This window comes from Branchiostoma lanceolatum, chromosome 18, assembly GCF_035083965.1.
Source record: "Branchiostoma lanceolatum isolate klBraLanc5 chromosome 18, klBraLanc5.hap2, whole genome shotgun sequence".
In the NCBI taxonomy this organism is placed as follows: Eukaryota; Metazoa; Chordata; class Leptocardii; order Amphioxiformes; family Branchiostomatidae; genus Branchiostoma; species Branchiostoma lanceolatum.
Window position 1 is genome coordinate 15,854,854 of NC_089739.1, and position 12,682 is coordinate 15,867,535.

General features: G+C 43.2%; 1 protein-coding gene across 1 annotated transcript in view; it reads left to right on the top strand.

The window, feature by feature from the left end:
* Positions 1-12,682, top strand: part of LOC136424108 (sperm receptor for egg jelly-like) — a 56,497-nt gene that overhangs the window by 39,824 nt on the left and 3,991 nt on the right. The window contains exons 9-13 of the mRNA XM_066412531.1: positions 3,011-3,205; positions 7,357-7,491; positions 7,629-7,737; positions 8,747-8,838; positions 9,249-9,509. Coding sequence (XP_066268628.1) covers positions 3,011-3,205; positions 7,357-7,491; positions 7,629-7,737; positions 8,747-8,838; positions 9,249-9,509 — 792 coding nt within the window. The remainder of the gene's footprint in view (positions 1-3,010; positions 3,206-7,356; positions 7,492-7,628; positions 7,738-8,746; positions 8,839-9,248; positions 9,510-12,682) is intronic.

Below are 12,682 nucleotides of genomic sequence, written 5' to 3' on the forward strand. Positions count from 1 at the left end.
TGCAATGGCGTATTTGTAAAAAAATCTTCTAAGGAGAATAACAGGAGAAAGGAACGACCGATTTTCATGTTATTTGATATACTAGTAGGTTGGACAGAGATGTACACAATGAAGTGCAAATTATGCAAATTGGGACTGAATTTGCATAATTAATGAGGAAAATTTATATTTTCAGTTTTGTCCATTGCATGTTGCGGCACACCTGTTACTGGTAGTGAAACTGGGTCACTTCCCGAGGGGCCCGACAGCTGGTGGTCAACCAAACCTTTATCCTTTTTTTGATATGTGGATAGCTTAAGTGTAACTTATTTTGAGTGTGTTTGCGTGTGTGTTTGCGTCAGATTTTCATGTTATTTAATATTTAGGTAGGTTGGACAAAGATGTACACAATGAAGTGCAAATTATGCAAATTGGGACTGAATTTGCACAAGTAATGAGGAAAATCTATACCTCCATTCTAGTGGGAGCTCACACCTGTCACACCTGTTAGTCTCAAATCTGGGACAGGAATTCCCCAGGTCCCAACAGCTAGTGGTCAAACCACAAAGGGGTACACTACTAAACCTGTATACTTTATGTGGATACCCTCCTGCACATAAAACAAAACCAGCGGCAACAACAAAAAATATTTGGGCAAATAAAACAAATATTATATAAAACACATATATAAGGGTCTTCAGACTCTTGTTTTGGTTTCGGTTAAGTTTGTAGCCGAAGAAGTCATTGGTTCGATAAGCAGGCTGCACAACGGTAGGTCAAAGTGAAAAACAGCATTATCCCCTCAAACTTTACTTAAACCAAAGAAGTGTTGATGCGCAGCCCATACGCACTTGAATATACGCACAAGTGTGACGGGCCCTAAAGCCCCTGTCACACTTGTGCGTATATACGAGTCCGCATGAGTTGCGTATTAACATGTTTCTGATTTAGGTTAAGTTTGCAGCCGAAGAAGTGATTTCTTAGGTTCGATCACTAGCCTGTACAACGGTGGGTCAAAGTAGAAAACAAATTTTTCCCCGCAAACCTCACTCAAAATAAAAAATGTTAATGCGCAACTCACGCGCCCTTGAATATACGCACAAGTGTGACAGGGCCCTTAAGGGCCATAACATTTTTGTCATACGCCGGCGCGCGCACAATACGCACCTAATGCGTTTCTCAATCGTGTTGTGAAAGTTGTAGGTGCGCAGGCACACGCAAGGCACTTCCAAGTACGCCTGATATTTTTGAAAACTTTCGTGCGAACGCTGTCACGCAGCTCAGACGTTATAAGAACGCAGTTCAAACGCCCGACATCGGTCGAGTAAGGTACGAGCGCGCTTTGTGTTTGCGCTCCAAACGCGGTAATACGCTTCTCTTGCCGCACGATCTCTGCGCAGCGACCATATCGCGTACTTGCAGCGCAGATACAACGCACGATGATTGAACGTATGGCGAATAAGAATATACGTCACCAATGAGTGTCGTTCGTCCTGCGATCGGGCAGCGCATTGTACGTACCAGTAGCGTATGAACAACGCACAGTAAACGTGCGGATTGCGAGCATACAGCGTACTCGACGAACATCCGGGGTACATTCCACATTTGGTATTTCATTGGTCGGGTCGGGTATTCAATTGAGTTAACGGCAGAGAGGAAACAAACACAGCCAGCAAAGTGTACATAACTTTTTATTTAAATATTCATTGAAATTGCCCACACAAATGTTACATACACATAAAAGTTCTACCGTTCGTTACTTATGGAGGCGTCTTATAATAACAGTTTTCGTAACTACTGATATCAACGCAACCAAATTCACAGGCTAAATAATGGCTCAAAGTGTCACGGCGGGTTCCAAAAGTAAAATTGGTGTCCCTGTTACATATTTACAAAAGGTCCTACTTGTCGTCAGTTATGGAGGCGTCTTCCCATAACAGTTTAAGTAAATACTAATATCAATGCAACCAAAAACGCTCATAATTTGATTGGCATTAGTCGGAAGTGCTTCAGGCATGCGGTCGGTAGACGTTGTGTGCGTCCGGAATACGCTCAGCATACGCACCTGATACGCAGCTATTCGCTGCAAGGATAACACTATTGCGCACTTCATATGCAAATCATACGTGTCTCATGCGTTGAATTCGTTATTCACACGCTATATGTGCGACGCGCAAAACTAAAAATATTTTGAGCGTACAACTGCGTATTGTCAAAATTCAACACGGAACTCACACGGAATGGCTTATACGCACAAGTGTGACAGGGGCTTTATAGAGACGCGGCTCCTCGCAAGTTCTACCTCGTGAGCATGAAGCCAATGAGCCTGGCCTTCTTGTTCTTATCGATTTCATGAGAAAGTAGAGTTCCTGAAACCTTCCGTAAACGTGTGCCATGATATCCTGGAGCATATTCTTCAATCTTATCATATAGCTTATTGTAGATTTGAATGGTTGACAGCGCAGTAATGTTCGCTCTGTTAAAGACGCGGCTCCTAGTGTGTTCTGCCTTGAACCTCGGTCGCTCAGATAATTTCCGAATTATACTGAGTTGATTTGTCATCACGGTGGTTACAAACATTGGAACAGTTCCTTCCTCCTCTCCTCTTAAAGTCGTTCACCCAAAAAGATATAAACAGATGCAGGCCATGTCAATTTGAACATATGTCAATATGAAGACCAGTCAGCTGTGTGATCAACGCTACACTCAGTTTGTAATATGTAGAAATATAACATTATTATTACGTTTTGTGTGTACAAATATAAATCAACTGTGGTTTTACTGACTGTGGAAATAGTCTGCTGATTGTGAGGACACTGAGCACCTAGTTCCTTACAGTAAAAACAACTGTGACATTATGTGACAACTTTATTCTTCAGTCAAACTGCTTTGAAACTCATTGAAAAAGACCAATATAATGTCATCCCATGCCTAGATAGATGTTTTGTGTGCGTGACAACATGTATTTGACCCCCAAAATATATGCCAGGAATCAGGATGTAAGAAAACGTCACATTTTCTTCTATATAAGGTGATGAAGATTGCGGAAGACGACTTCTCTGACACGGTGAATGAGCTGATCCTGGGAGACCAGAGTACGATCAGTGAGTCTGCCAGCACAGGAGACATCCAGACTGTGGTGTCCCTGGCTACTTCAGTAGGAACCGCTCTGAACGCACACTCAGCAGCGGGACAGACGGCGGACAGCAAGCGGGATCGAGAAACGGTACGTAATTAACGACTTATGTGATGTAGCATCGTGGCATCGTGTGGCGTGATCGATAGGATGCTTCGGCCAGAATGGAGAGGTTCCGAGTTCAAAATCACTGGTAGTCCCGATTTTGTGCCCGTCGAAAGGCACATTACACGACTTTCCTCTCTTCACTCAGGTGTAGATGAGTACCTAGCTTCGGTTAGGGACGTCCCACGGATAGGACGTTAAATGGCGGTCCCGTGCTTGTGGAGAGCCACACCTTGAGTACCTTAAAGAACCCACCGGCCCACACTTATCGAAAAGAGAAGGGGTCCTTCCCGATTTGAGTGGTTCAAAACCTACAGGACTATGACCGCACATGGGACAATTGTCGTATTATGGTCACCGAATGGCAGCCGCTCCAGACCCTTGCGAAGTTACGATCTAGCCCCGCCAATTGTAAGCTCATTGCAATTCAGTCCCTGTTTGCGGAGAGAGAGTAGTCAATATCAAAACAATCATCATCATCATATCTTGTCGCTCCACTTCTGAATCCACTGACGGGCAGTCTGGTTGGCCTCTCGTAGATCGTCGTCAGTGCATGTTGTGCCAAGTTCACAGTTCTCTTGGAGGTGTTGTATAGTTTGGGGGTCTGCCCCACAGGCGCAGGCTGCACCTGAAGCCTTGCCCCATCTCAGCATGTTGTTGGTCCTTGCTACCTTGGCTCTGGCTCTAGGGGGTGGTAGGGTCTCATTACTGTTGGAGTCATTCTCCTTCCACCACTCCAACTTGAAGGTGTTTGGCGAAAGTGCTCCGAGACCTTCAGCGGTCATGAAGCTGTGCGTGATTTCAGCCGTCGGGAGACCTCCTGGTGCCCATACAGTGGGTGTCTGGGGTCACTCAGCTGCTTGTCACGCTAAATTCGTTCTTGGGCTTCTCGGCGTACGCCAGGTGGGCAGATACCTGAAAGCTTGTACAGTGCTGGTGGGGGGGGGGGTTACTTTCAGAGTACCGGTGATGGTGCGACAGGTTCTGTTGAGCTGCACATCGACCTTGGAGGCGTGGGCTGACCTCTCCCATACTGCAGCGCAGTACTCAGCTGTGGAGAAGCACAGCGCCAGCGCGGTCTGCTTGAGGGTCTTTGGGTCAGCACCCCATCTGGAGTTGGCAAGGTTGTCAAGGAGGTTGTTACGGGTGGACACTTTCCTCCGGAGCTTGGTAACATGCTCTTTGAAGGTCAGGGTCCTGTCCAGGGTAACACCAAGGTACACAAGGTAGGGTGTGTTCTCCAGTTCTTTCCCTTCCCACATGATTCTCAGCTTCCTGGATGCAGCTATGTTGTTTAGATGAAAGGTGTAGACCTGGGTCTTGCCTGGGTTAGTGTTTAAAAACCATGTTTTGTAGTAATCCGTTAGCGTCTTCAGAGCATCCGTAAGGCGGACTTCGATGGTCTCGAAGCTTGTTGCCTGGGTGGCCAAGCAAAGGTCATCTGCATAGATGACCTTTGTTTTGTGTGTCTCTTGGAGACAGAGTACATCCGTACCCAATTGGGAGAGTAAGTCTCTCTTTGCCGCAGACATTCCATCTGCGTTGAAACTTGTTACCTTGAACTTCATCGTCGGGGCCGAGGGGTTATCCTTTTACCACCGCCGAAGGACACAGGGGCGTAGAGCGAGGTGTAGCAATTTGTTTCCGCAAGCGGATTAACAGGGGCACCACGTGAAGGTTTGCTACTTGCCCCCATCAAAACAATAATAATGTGCATGTTCTGTTCTGTTTTGTACTGTTCTATTTTGTTTTGTTATGTTATGTTATGTATTATTTTGCAACGATGGAAGTCTATACATAAGATATTCAATTATCCTGTTCGAACACGCGCATTGCGAATGTTCATGTGCACATGAGTTGTTTATAAACATTTTTTATGTAAAGTTTGCGGGGAAGAAGTTGTTTTCTACTTAAACGCACCGTTGTGCAGTCTGATTATCGAACCAAAAAATTACTTTTTCGACTGCAAACGTTACCTTAACCAACAAATGTTAAAGGGGCTAAACGTAGTACACATTCACAAACATACGCAGTTCAAAATGCGCATACACGCGCGCGTACGCAGATAATACCGAAGGACGAACGGTCCAAAAGCTGTTGCGTAAGAATGGGCCGCGCGAGAACGTTTGTGGGAAAAAAGTTGCCTTCATTATGAAATCTACGTTACCAGGATCTAGGAAGGATAAACAAAACTAAACTAAACACGCAGACTATGGTATACCGAAATATCGATTCTTGATTTTTGTTCTTTCAAAACTTCCTTCTTTGGAATTAACTTTGGATATTAGTTTATCCGTTTTCCAAAATATCTTTTTGCAATTCACAGCATGCATTTTTTTATTTTGCAGCTGCTTTGAACAATTTACAGTATGGCCCGATTATTCATTTTGTTTTGGAAACGGACGAAAATTGATCCACGCTGATGTCATCCATATAATCAAATCAACATGGCCTTAACTGTTTTCCGAACTTTTTGTGTAATCAACTTAGTATACATCCAGTTCAGCTCTTTGCAGGCTCTTTGCAGTCCTTAAATTTAGTCCTTGAACATCAAATCAATCTAAATACATGTAGGATAAAAGTTGTCGCTTGAAGAATCTAACGGGTTGTCGTGATGTCAGAGAAACTACAAATTGATAATCGTATACTCTCCAAGTAGAGGTCGGGCTGGTGTTTGACGTGTTGTTAGGCGTTTTTGTCTGGTGGTTGTAAAACTTGATTGAATATAAACAGATAAGCCTTATATCCTATAGCCCCCTACAGAAAATAATTGTGACGCTATCAAAAGGATGTAAAACTTGATTGAAAAGAAGTCACATATTTCACACTATAGCTAGACGGAATGTGCGAGGTTGACCTTCAGCAGATAAAAAGAAAAGAAATTGACAGGAATGACTATGAAAAGGAATGTAGCGGGCTTTCGTAAAAAAAAGACAGCATGTCTTCAGCCGTGCAAAACGTGTGTATCTAAAAGCGTCGGGAAGTACGGTTGACTGCTCGCATTCGTGTATTTCGTATCCTTTAAATTGCACTAACAATATGATAACATGTACACCTACCTTCAGGCTCTCGTACACCCGCGTAGTCTCCATAGGATATGTATGGGTCCTAGGTGTGAGAATCCGTGTCTGTTGTCACTCCTTGTTTAATGGTTCGCTGTTGTTATTGTTGTTGGAGGCCAGTTTATTTGGACATGACCTTTGAGCTGTACAGGACCGTCCACTGCACTACAAAACAGGGTATGAAGGGAAGGGTTCTAAGGTTCTAAGGTCCTCATGTAGAGTAAGACAATTTACAGTTCAAATGTAAAAGAATATGTGAGAAGTGTCAATCATAGTATTACCAGTATAGACCAAAGTGTTTTCTGAACTATCTGCATCGTTGTGTAGTCTCTAGTATTCAATTAGAAATCATATCGTCTTTTGTTTCTTACAATTGCAGACGAGTTCATGTACAAGTAAATAGGGCCGTCAATGGAAGTTGTGCCTTTCTCTTCTTACAGTTGCTAGTTCTAGATCTACCAATCTGTTCACTTTTCCGCCTGAGTAAAACCTACTAAATCAATCAAATGGAAATTGTAGAAATGTAGTATGCATTTACTTCCTTACGAGACGGTAAAAATGATATTTTGATCTTGTAGTTGAGAAATTCTTAAGAATGTCAAGACCATCTATTCTTTAACCTCCAAAAAGATAAATAAACAAGCAAACAGCCACAAGCAAAATGCAACAGTGTTGATACCCCGTATCCCTTCAATCTTAGTCGAGAGATATCTGAAATATAAACAGATAAGCCTTATATCCTATAGCCCCCTACAGAAAATGACTGTGACGCTATCAAAAGGATGTAAAACTTGATTGAAAAGAAGTCACATATTTCACACTAGACACAGCCCATTCTCGCGCGGCCCATTCTCGCGCGGCCCGTTGTCGCGCGGCCCATTCTCACGAGGCCCACTGTCCGGCAACATAGTCCATTCGCTGTTGATACAGCTTTTGTACCGTTGGTGCTTCGTGCGTTATCATCATAAAACAGTCTATGCAGTACCATTATTATCATAGAAAGCGGGACGATGATCATTATCCAACTGTATTGATAGTGTTTGGGGTTATGTTAACACAAAATGTTTATTCCAGATACGGGAAGAGCTCCTGTCGAGGTGGATCCCGGACGCAGCCGACACAGTCCGCACGTTAGAGTCAGTGGAGCAGGTGGCGTCGTGCATCAGCGCTGTGAGCGCCGCTAAGGACGAACTATCAACAACAGCACAGGTCAGAACAACTGTTCGTCTACATCTGACCTGTTCCATGCACTAGTAATATCGCAGACGGAGGTTAAACACTAGGACATTTTACCACATTCTGATCAGGTGGTAACACCCCATGTCCTGTTCTTCATGTGCCCACAGCTAGGTGGCGCTGCATCCCTGTCTCGTTTGACGGACACGCTTGTGGAGCGGACTGAGAAAGGTGCCGGCACGGACGCGGTGGAAAACGCAGCGAAATTCATCATAACTGGTACAATCAATTATACTGATCTTTATACGCATCTATTTTCTTAAGTAAAGTGAATAAATCTACAGAAACACGGGTGAGAGTCTCCACGTTTTGAACAAATCATAATGGCGAGTAAAAGTTTGATGTCTGTAAATCCGCACACATGACACGCACGCGCATGGGGGTCCTGTTTGTATGCTGAAACCCTAAAAGAGTTTGGGGACCTCAACCGTCCGTGAGATATCTCGTGCTTTTGTAAATTTCATGTTTTATCTTGTCTCATACATAGTGCAAATAATGTTGTAATTAGCATAATCTATTTCAATTAATGATCTTCTCTGCCCAAACTACATATATTGCATGTATGGAAGTACTCTCTTTGGTAAATTCCTTGTTAACATATCATCATCAATCATGCAAATGACTTCCACGTTGGCCTAATCCGTGCATGGTGATATTCACCTCTAACTGCCTGAAGTATGAAGTTCCTACATTTACCACTAATGAATTATGGCATTTTCCAATTAATTACGTAAATAGGTCCTCATTTGCATTGGTACCTGAAAACACTGGAATTACAGCATATCTTCATTGATTAAACAAATAAACTCCTAACCCATCTATTTGTGTACATTTCTGTCTAAGCTAACTGAATGCCCCAAATCATGAAAGTCTTACATTTTTTTACTTATCCTCTTCGAAAATTGTGAACAAAAATGGCTCTGTAATTAGCTGCTAAGGGGTCAAACCTATACCACGTCTTCCTGGCGGCAAAAACAATCTGTATAGTACCTTTCTTTCATCCTCTTTGAAAGTTTTCAACAAAAACGCCCCTGAAGTTTAAAAAAAGCTCTCAGGGGGCCCAACACACACACACACACACACAAAACACGGACACACCGACAACAATGCCTCCGCTCGCGGAAGTAATAACATTACTGTAAAGCGCATTGGACTCCACTTTGATTTTGAAGATGAAGGGTGAATCACCTACAAATAACCACAAAGGGTGCCTATTGTTTTGATTTAGGTTTGGTGAACATCATGCAGGCGTCGTCTTTGGCATCTTTGGAAGCCCGTGGTGGTGGTAACGACACAAGCAAGAGGACCGTGCTCACACAGGTCCGGTAGTCCGTATCCGATGAGTTTTGAAGTCAGCTACTAACGCTTGCCACCTAACGTTAACTGTTATGACCTAGATGCAACGTTAGTCATATTCATTCAAGGAAATACTTACCAGTAACGTTTTTTGATTCCTTTTGATACCTTTCTAATGCCTGTAGATATTAGCAATGGCCAGTAATAACCCTTGCATTCGCCGATGAAGGTTGGACACCCCGGTAATAAGATACGCAACGTCTGACCGTTTCCCAACTTTATCCAGTTGCTTTATTGACTGTTACATTACGTAACCTATGCATTCATTCAAAATCATCTGTACATATGGTAAGCCGACGTAAGGGAGTCGAAGATTGCTATCTAAATTATACATAGACCGGTAGTACTTAATGCCTTTTTTTTCGTGACATCAGACTGGGGCAGCCTCTACAAGTGTGTTCTCCACCCTGCGCAGCTGCACCACGGCAGTCTTCAGCAAGATGACGACTGGACAAGAACCTGTGGTGATAAACGCGGAGGGATACAACATGGCATTGCACAAACAAGAGTGCTCCGGTCTGCGGGGTATGGTAATCAGGGCGTCACCAGAGAGTGAGAACTGGTTCAAACTGCCGGACAACATTACCGCGGACTTATACAGCAACAGTAGCAACTGTGGTGATGTCGATACAGAGGTACGGTAACGTAACAATAAACAATAAAAAATCGAAGATATCATACCCGCATGAAATATGTATACGGGTTTTTGTACATTTCTAGTTTCATTGGGAGTTCCCCGCTAATTATTCCTCAACGCTTACACCAATGTCGACTAGATTTATATCCTCTATGGCTCTTTCTCAGTGAATTGTTGAAATATCGATTTTCGGTTTGAAAAATAGATGAGCTTTTCTTTTCAGGAGAACCAACCTTATTTATTAGAAAAGGTCTCCATTAATGATTGCTAAAGTGACAGCTTATTTTTTGGACATATCATTATGCATTATGGGCAGGCGTATCGGTAACGGATGTTACAACAGAACACTTTGTGTGTTTTTCTTCGAATAATTTACAGTTTTTTTTACTAAATCCTTTAAGAGTAGGAGGATGTGCGTACGGATATTTAGACACTGGGAAGCTTTCTTACACCAGGTCAAGTAAATAGCGAAGGAAGTATCAACGGTGAGGATATAAAACTTCTTGTTTCTTTAGAAAGTCAGACAATTGGTAAAATGTCATTGAAACGACAATTTCTGGTCTTGTATCTGGCTAATCTAAATGTCACGACCGTCTTACTGAAACGGTAACGTATGTTATTGAATTTGGCGACAGGCATAGACTACCTTACACATTACACGAGAGCAGTGACAGGAGCGATCTAAGCTGATCTGTACTGTCCGAGGACCTGGGGAGCTGGCTTCATCAGTCAACTAAACATTCTCGGAACTGCATTGTTACGGTTTAGGCTGATTTTTAACTTTTCATCTACTCCTAGGCGACAGCCGCTTTTCAGGGAGAAGAATGCCATCCGTGGCTTATAATTTCTTCCACGCCATCAACCAATGCAGATGCTGTGGTGCATTTTTACAAAACATACTAGATAAGTGTTGTGAGAAAACGAAGAAAGCAATGATGGTGTCCGTGAGGCCACACCAACTTAATTCTATACATGACATCCTCTGGAGACCCTAAAACTAATGTGCGTGGGCGAAAAAAAAGACAAAAAATCCAACCAAAAACATGCTGGCAGCCTGACCACAGGACTACAAAGCTGGTGTTGATAATTGAACCACAGACCACAGTGTATCAAACAAACAACAAGTCTTTATTCGTAGGGGGTACATGTACGTTGTCTTGTTCATCTTAGCAGACTCAAATGATCGATGTTTGATATATCAATAAGATAAGACTGGTTTATTGATTGATCTGTTAGCAGCCATGAAGCTGAATTGCGAGACACATTATTACATATCAACATAGCTTAAAACAACTAGGCTTAGCTTAAAATCATCCGCAAATATTCCTTTAAAAAATACATATTAAAATACGACAATCCACAGGGTAAAATTGAATGTTAAGTACATAACTCTCTGGGTTGTAAGTCTTTGTTATACAAGAAATACACTACTATTGATCCGTGTAACACATAGAGTCATTGAAAAGCTCACATTCACTACGGCGATAGAAATACTAAGTAGACTTTTTTCTGCAGCACTACTGAACATATATTCGCCTAAAGAATGAGCCCTCAGCCATACGCTAACTAATAGATCTGCTAGCGTCCCAGTCGACAGTTCCGGCTTCTTAGGTGTTCAGAGGACGGATCATGTATGGTAACACACTGTTCATATACCGGTCAGTTCGGCCATGTTGAAGGTCAAGTTTATGTGACGACCGGGTTTGCCGGCCATTGATGTTTCCATTAGTTGGTGGAAGTACATGTAGGTGCTGGAATTGGCCTAATCGAACAAGCTACTTAGCAAACGACTCTGTCAGAGTTCTACGTCGAGAGCTGAGGGTTGGCAGCCCCAAATGAGAGGAAGCGGCGGTGTATGGTGTGAATTCAGCACCCAGGATGACGCGCAGGGCTCTTCTTTGGACTTTCTCAATTTTGTCACTTAACTTCTTAGGCAGACCGGAGTGCCAAATCGGAGATGTACACCGTGACGTGATAAGGTCCTCAATGGAGAAATGGAAGTGCTTCAGTTTCTTGAGAAAGTACATGCGCTGATTACCTTTTAGTACACATTGAGTCCACGTGTGAGTTCCATTTAAGATCAGCTTGGAAGATAACACCCAAAACTCTCATCACTTTCACTTGTATAACTTCAATATTGTTAACAGTAAGTGGAGGGGGGGTGAAATGAGTCTTTCTGAATTGGACATGCAACACTTTACATTCCTTCGGGTGTTGCTTCATGTGGCTCGTGCGAGACCAATGATCCAAGTCGTTAAGGTCCTGTTGCATGTTTGAAGGACTTGAGGTAGGGTTCCTTGTAGATTCAAGTCGTCGACAAATTTCCAGCGTTTGGCCTTTGGAGGCAGCGTGACGCGCGGCACAGTTAATGTAGGCTAGAAATATCATTGGTCCGAGTAGAGTCCCCTGGGGTGATCCACAGGTAACGTTGATTGTGTTGTCGATTTGCCTCATCCAAAATGTCGTACAACAATATCGCGAGAACGAAACATTCGGCCACTTTCCCTAACAAAGATGTTAGGGAGATCGGACGAAGTTCTGTAATAGCCGGAGGTTTGGACAAGAACGATCAAAGAAGGTATTAGAAGGTATTTGGCTCGAAGGACTGTGTATGATATGTGATTGTGTTGAGAATACTCCTAAGAGCAGAATAAAAAGACTCTTTTTACACAACCAAGTGACTTATTCAACCGACGTTTCGGTGACCAACTGTCACCTACATCAAGGTAATTCTGACTGGTTCACACTCTCTTCCTCCAGAACAGCTGCTAGCATCCTTAGCCTCCACCGATACCTTCCTTGGCTCAAGGCCACCGGGCACCCTGGCAGGATGTGACTCGGCGTTCCTCCTTTAGATGCCTCCTCTCCTTTCTTTCTGTCTTTCTTCTGCTAGGTTTTGTTTGTCTGGTGTTCAATTTTCTTGAAAGTCCAGCCAGGGTAATCATTGCATTGTTTATTTCTTGGTGGTAGTGTATGTGTTACAGTCCGGTACGTTTGGGACCGTATTGCGGATGCTGTTCCCTGTAACAGTGTATATATGTAAACATTTGCGTTTGGGAACGCATCTATAAGCAGCGACACCTGTGCAATACGCCACAGGTTTTATGTTCCATCATTTACTACGAAGGACTAATAGGACTTTCCCATTTATGCAGATGGGGTATCCAGTAA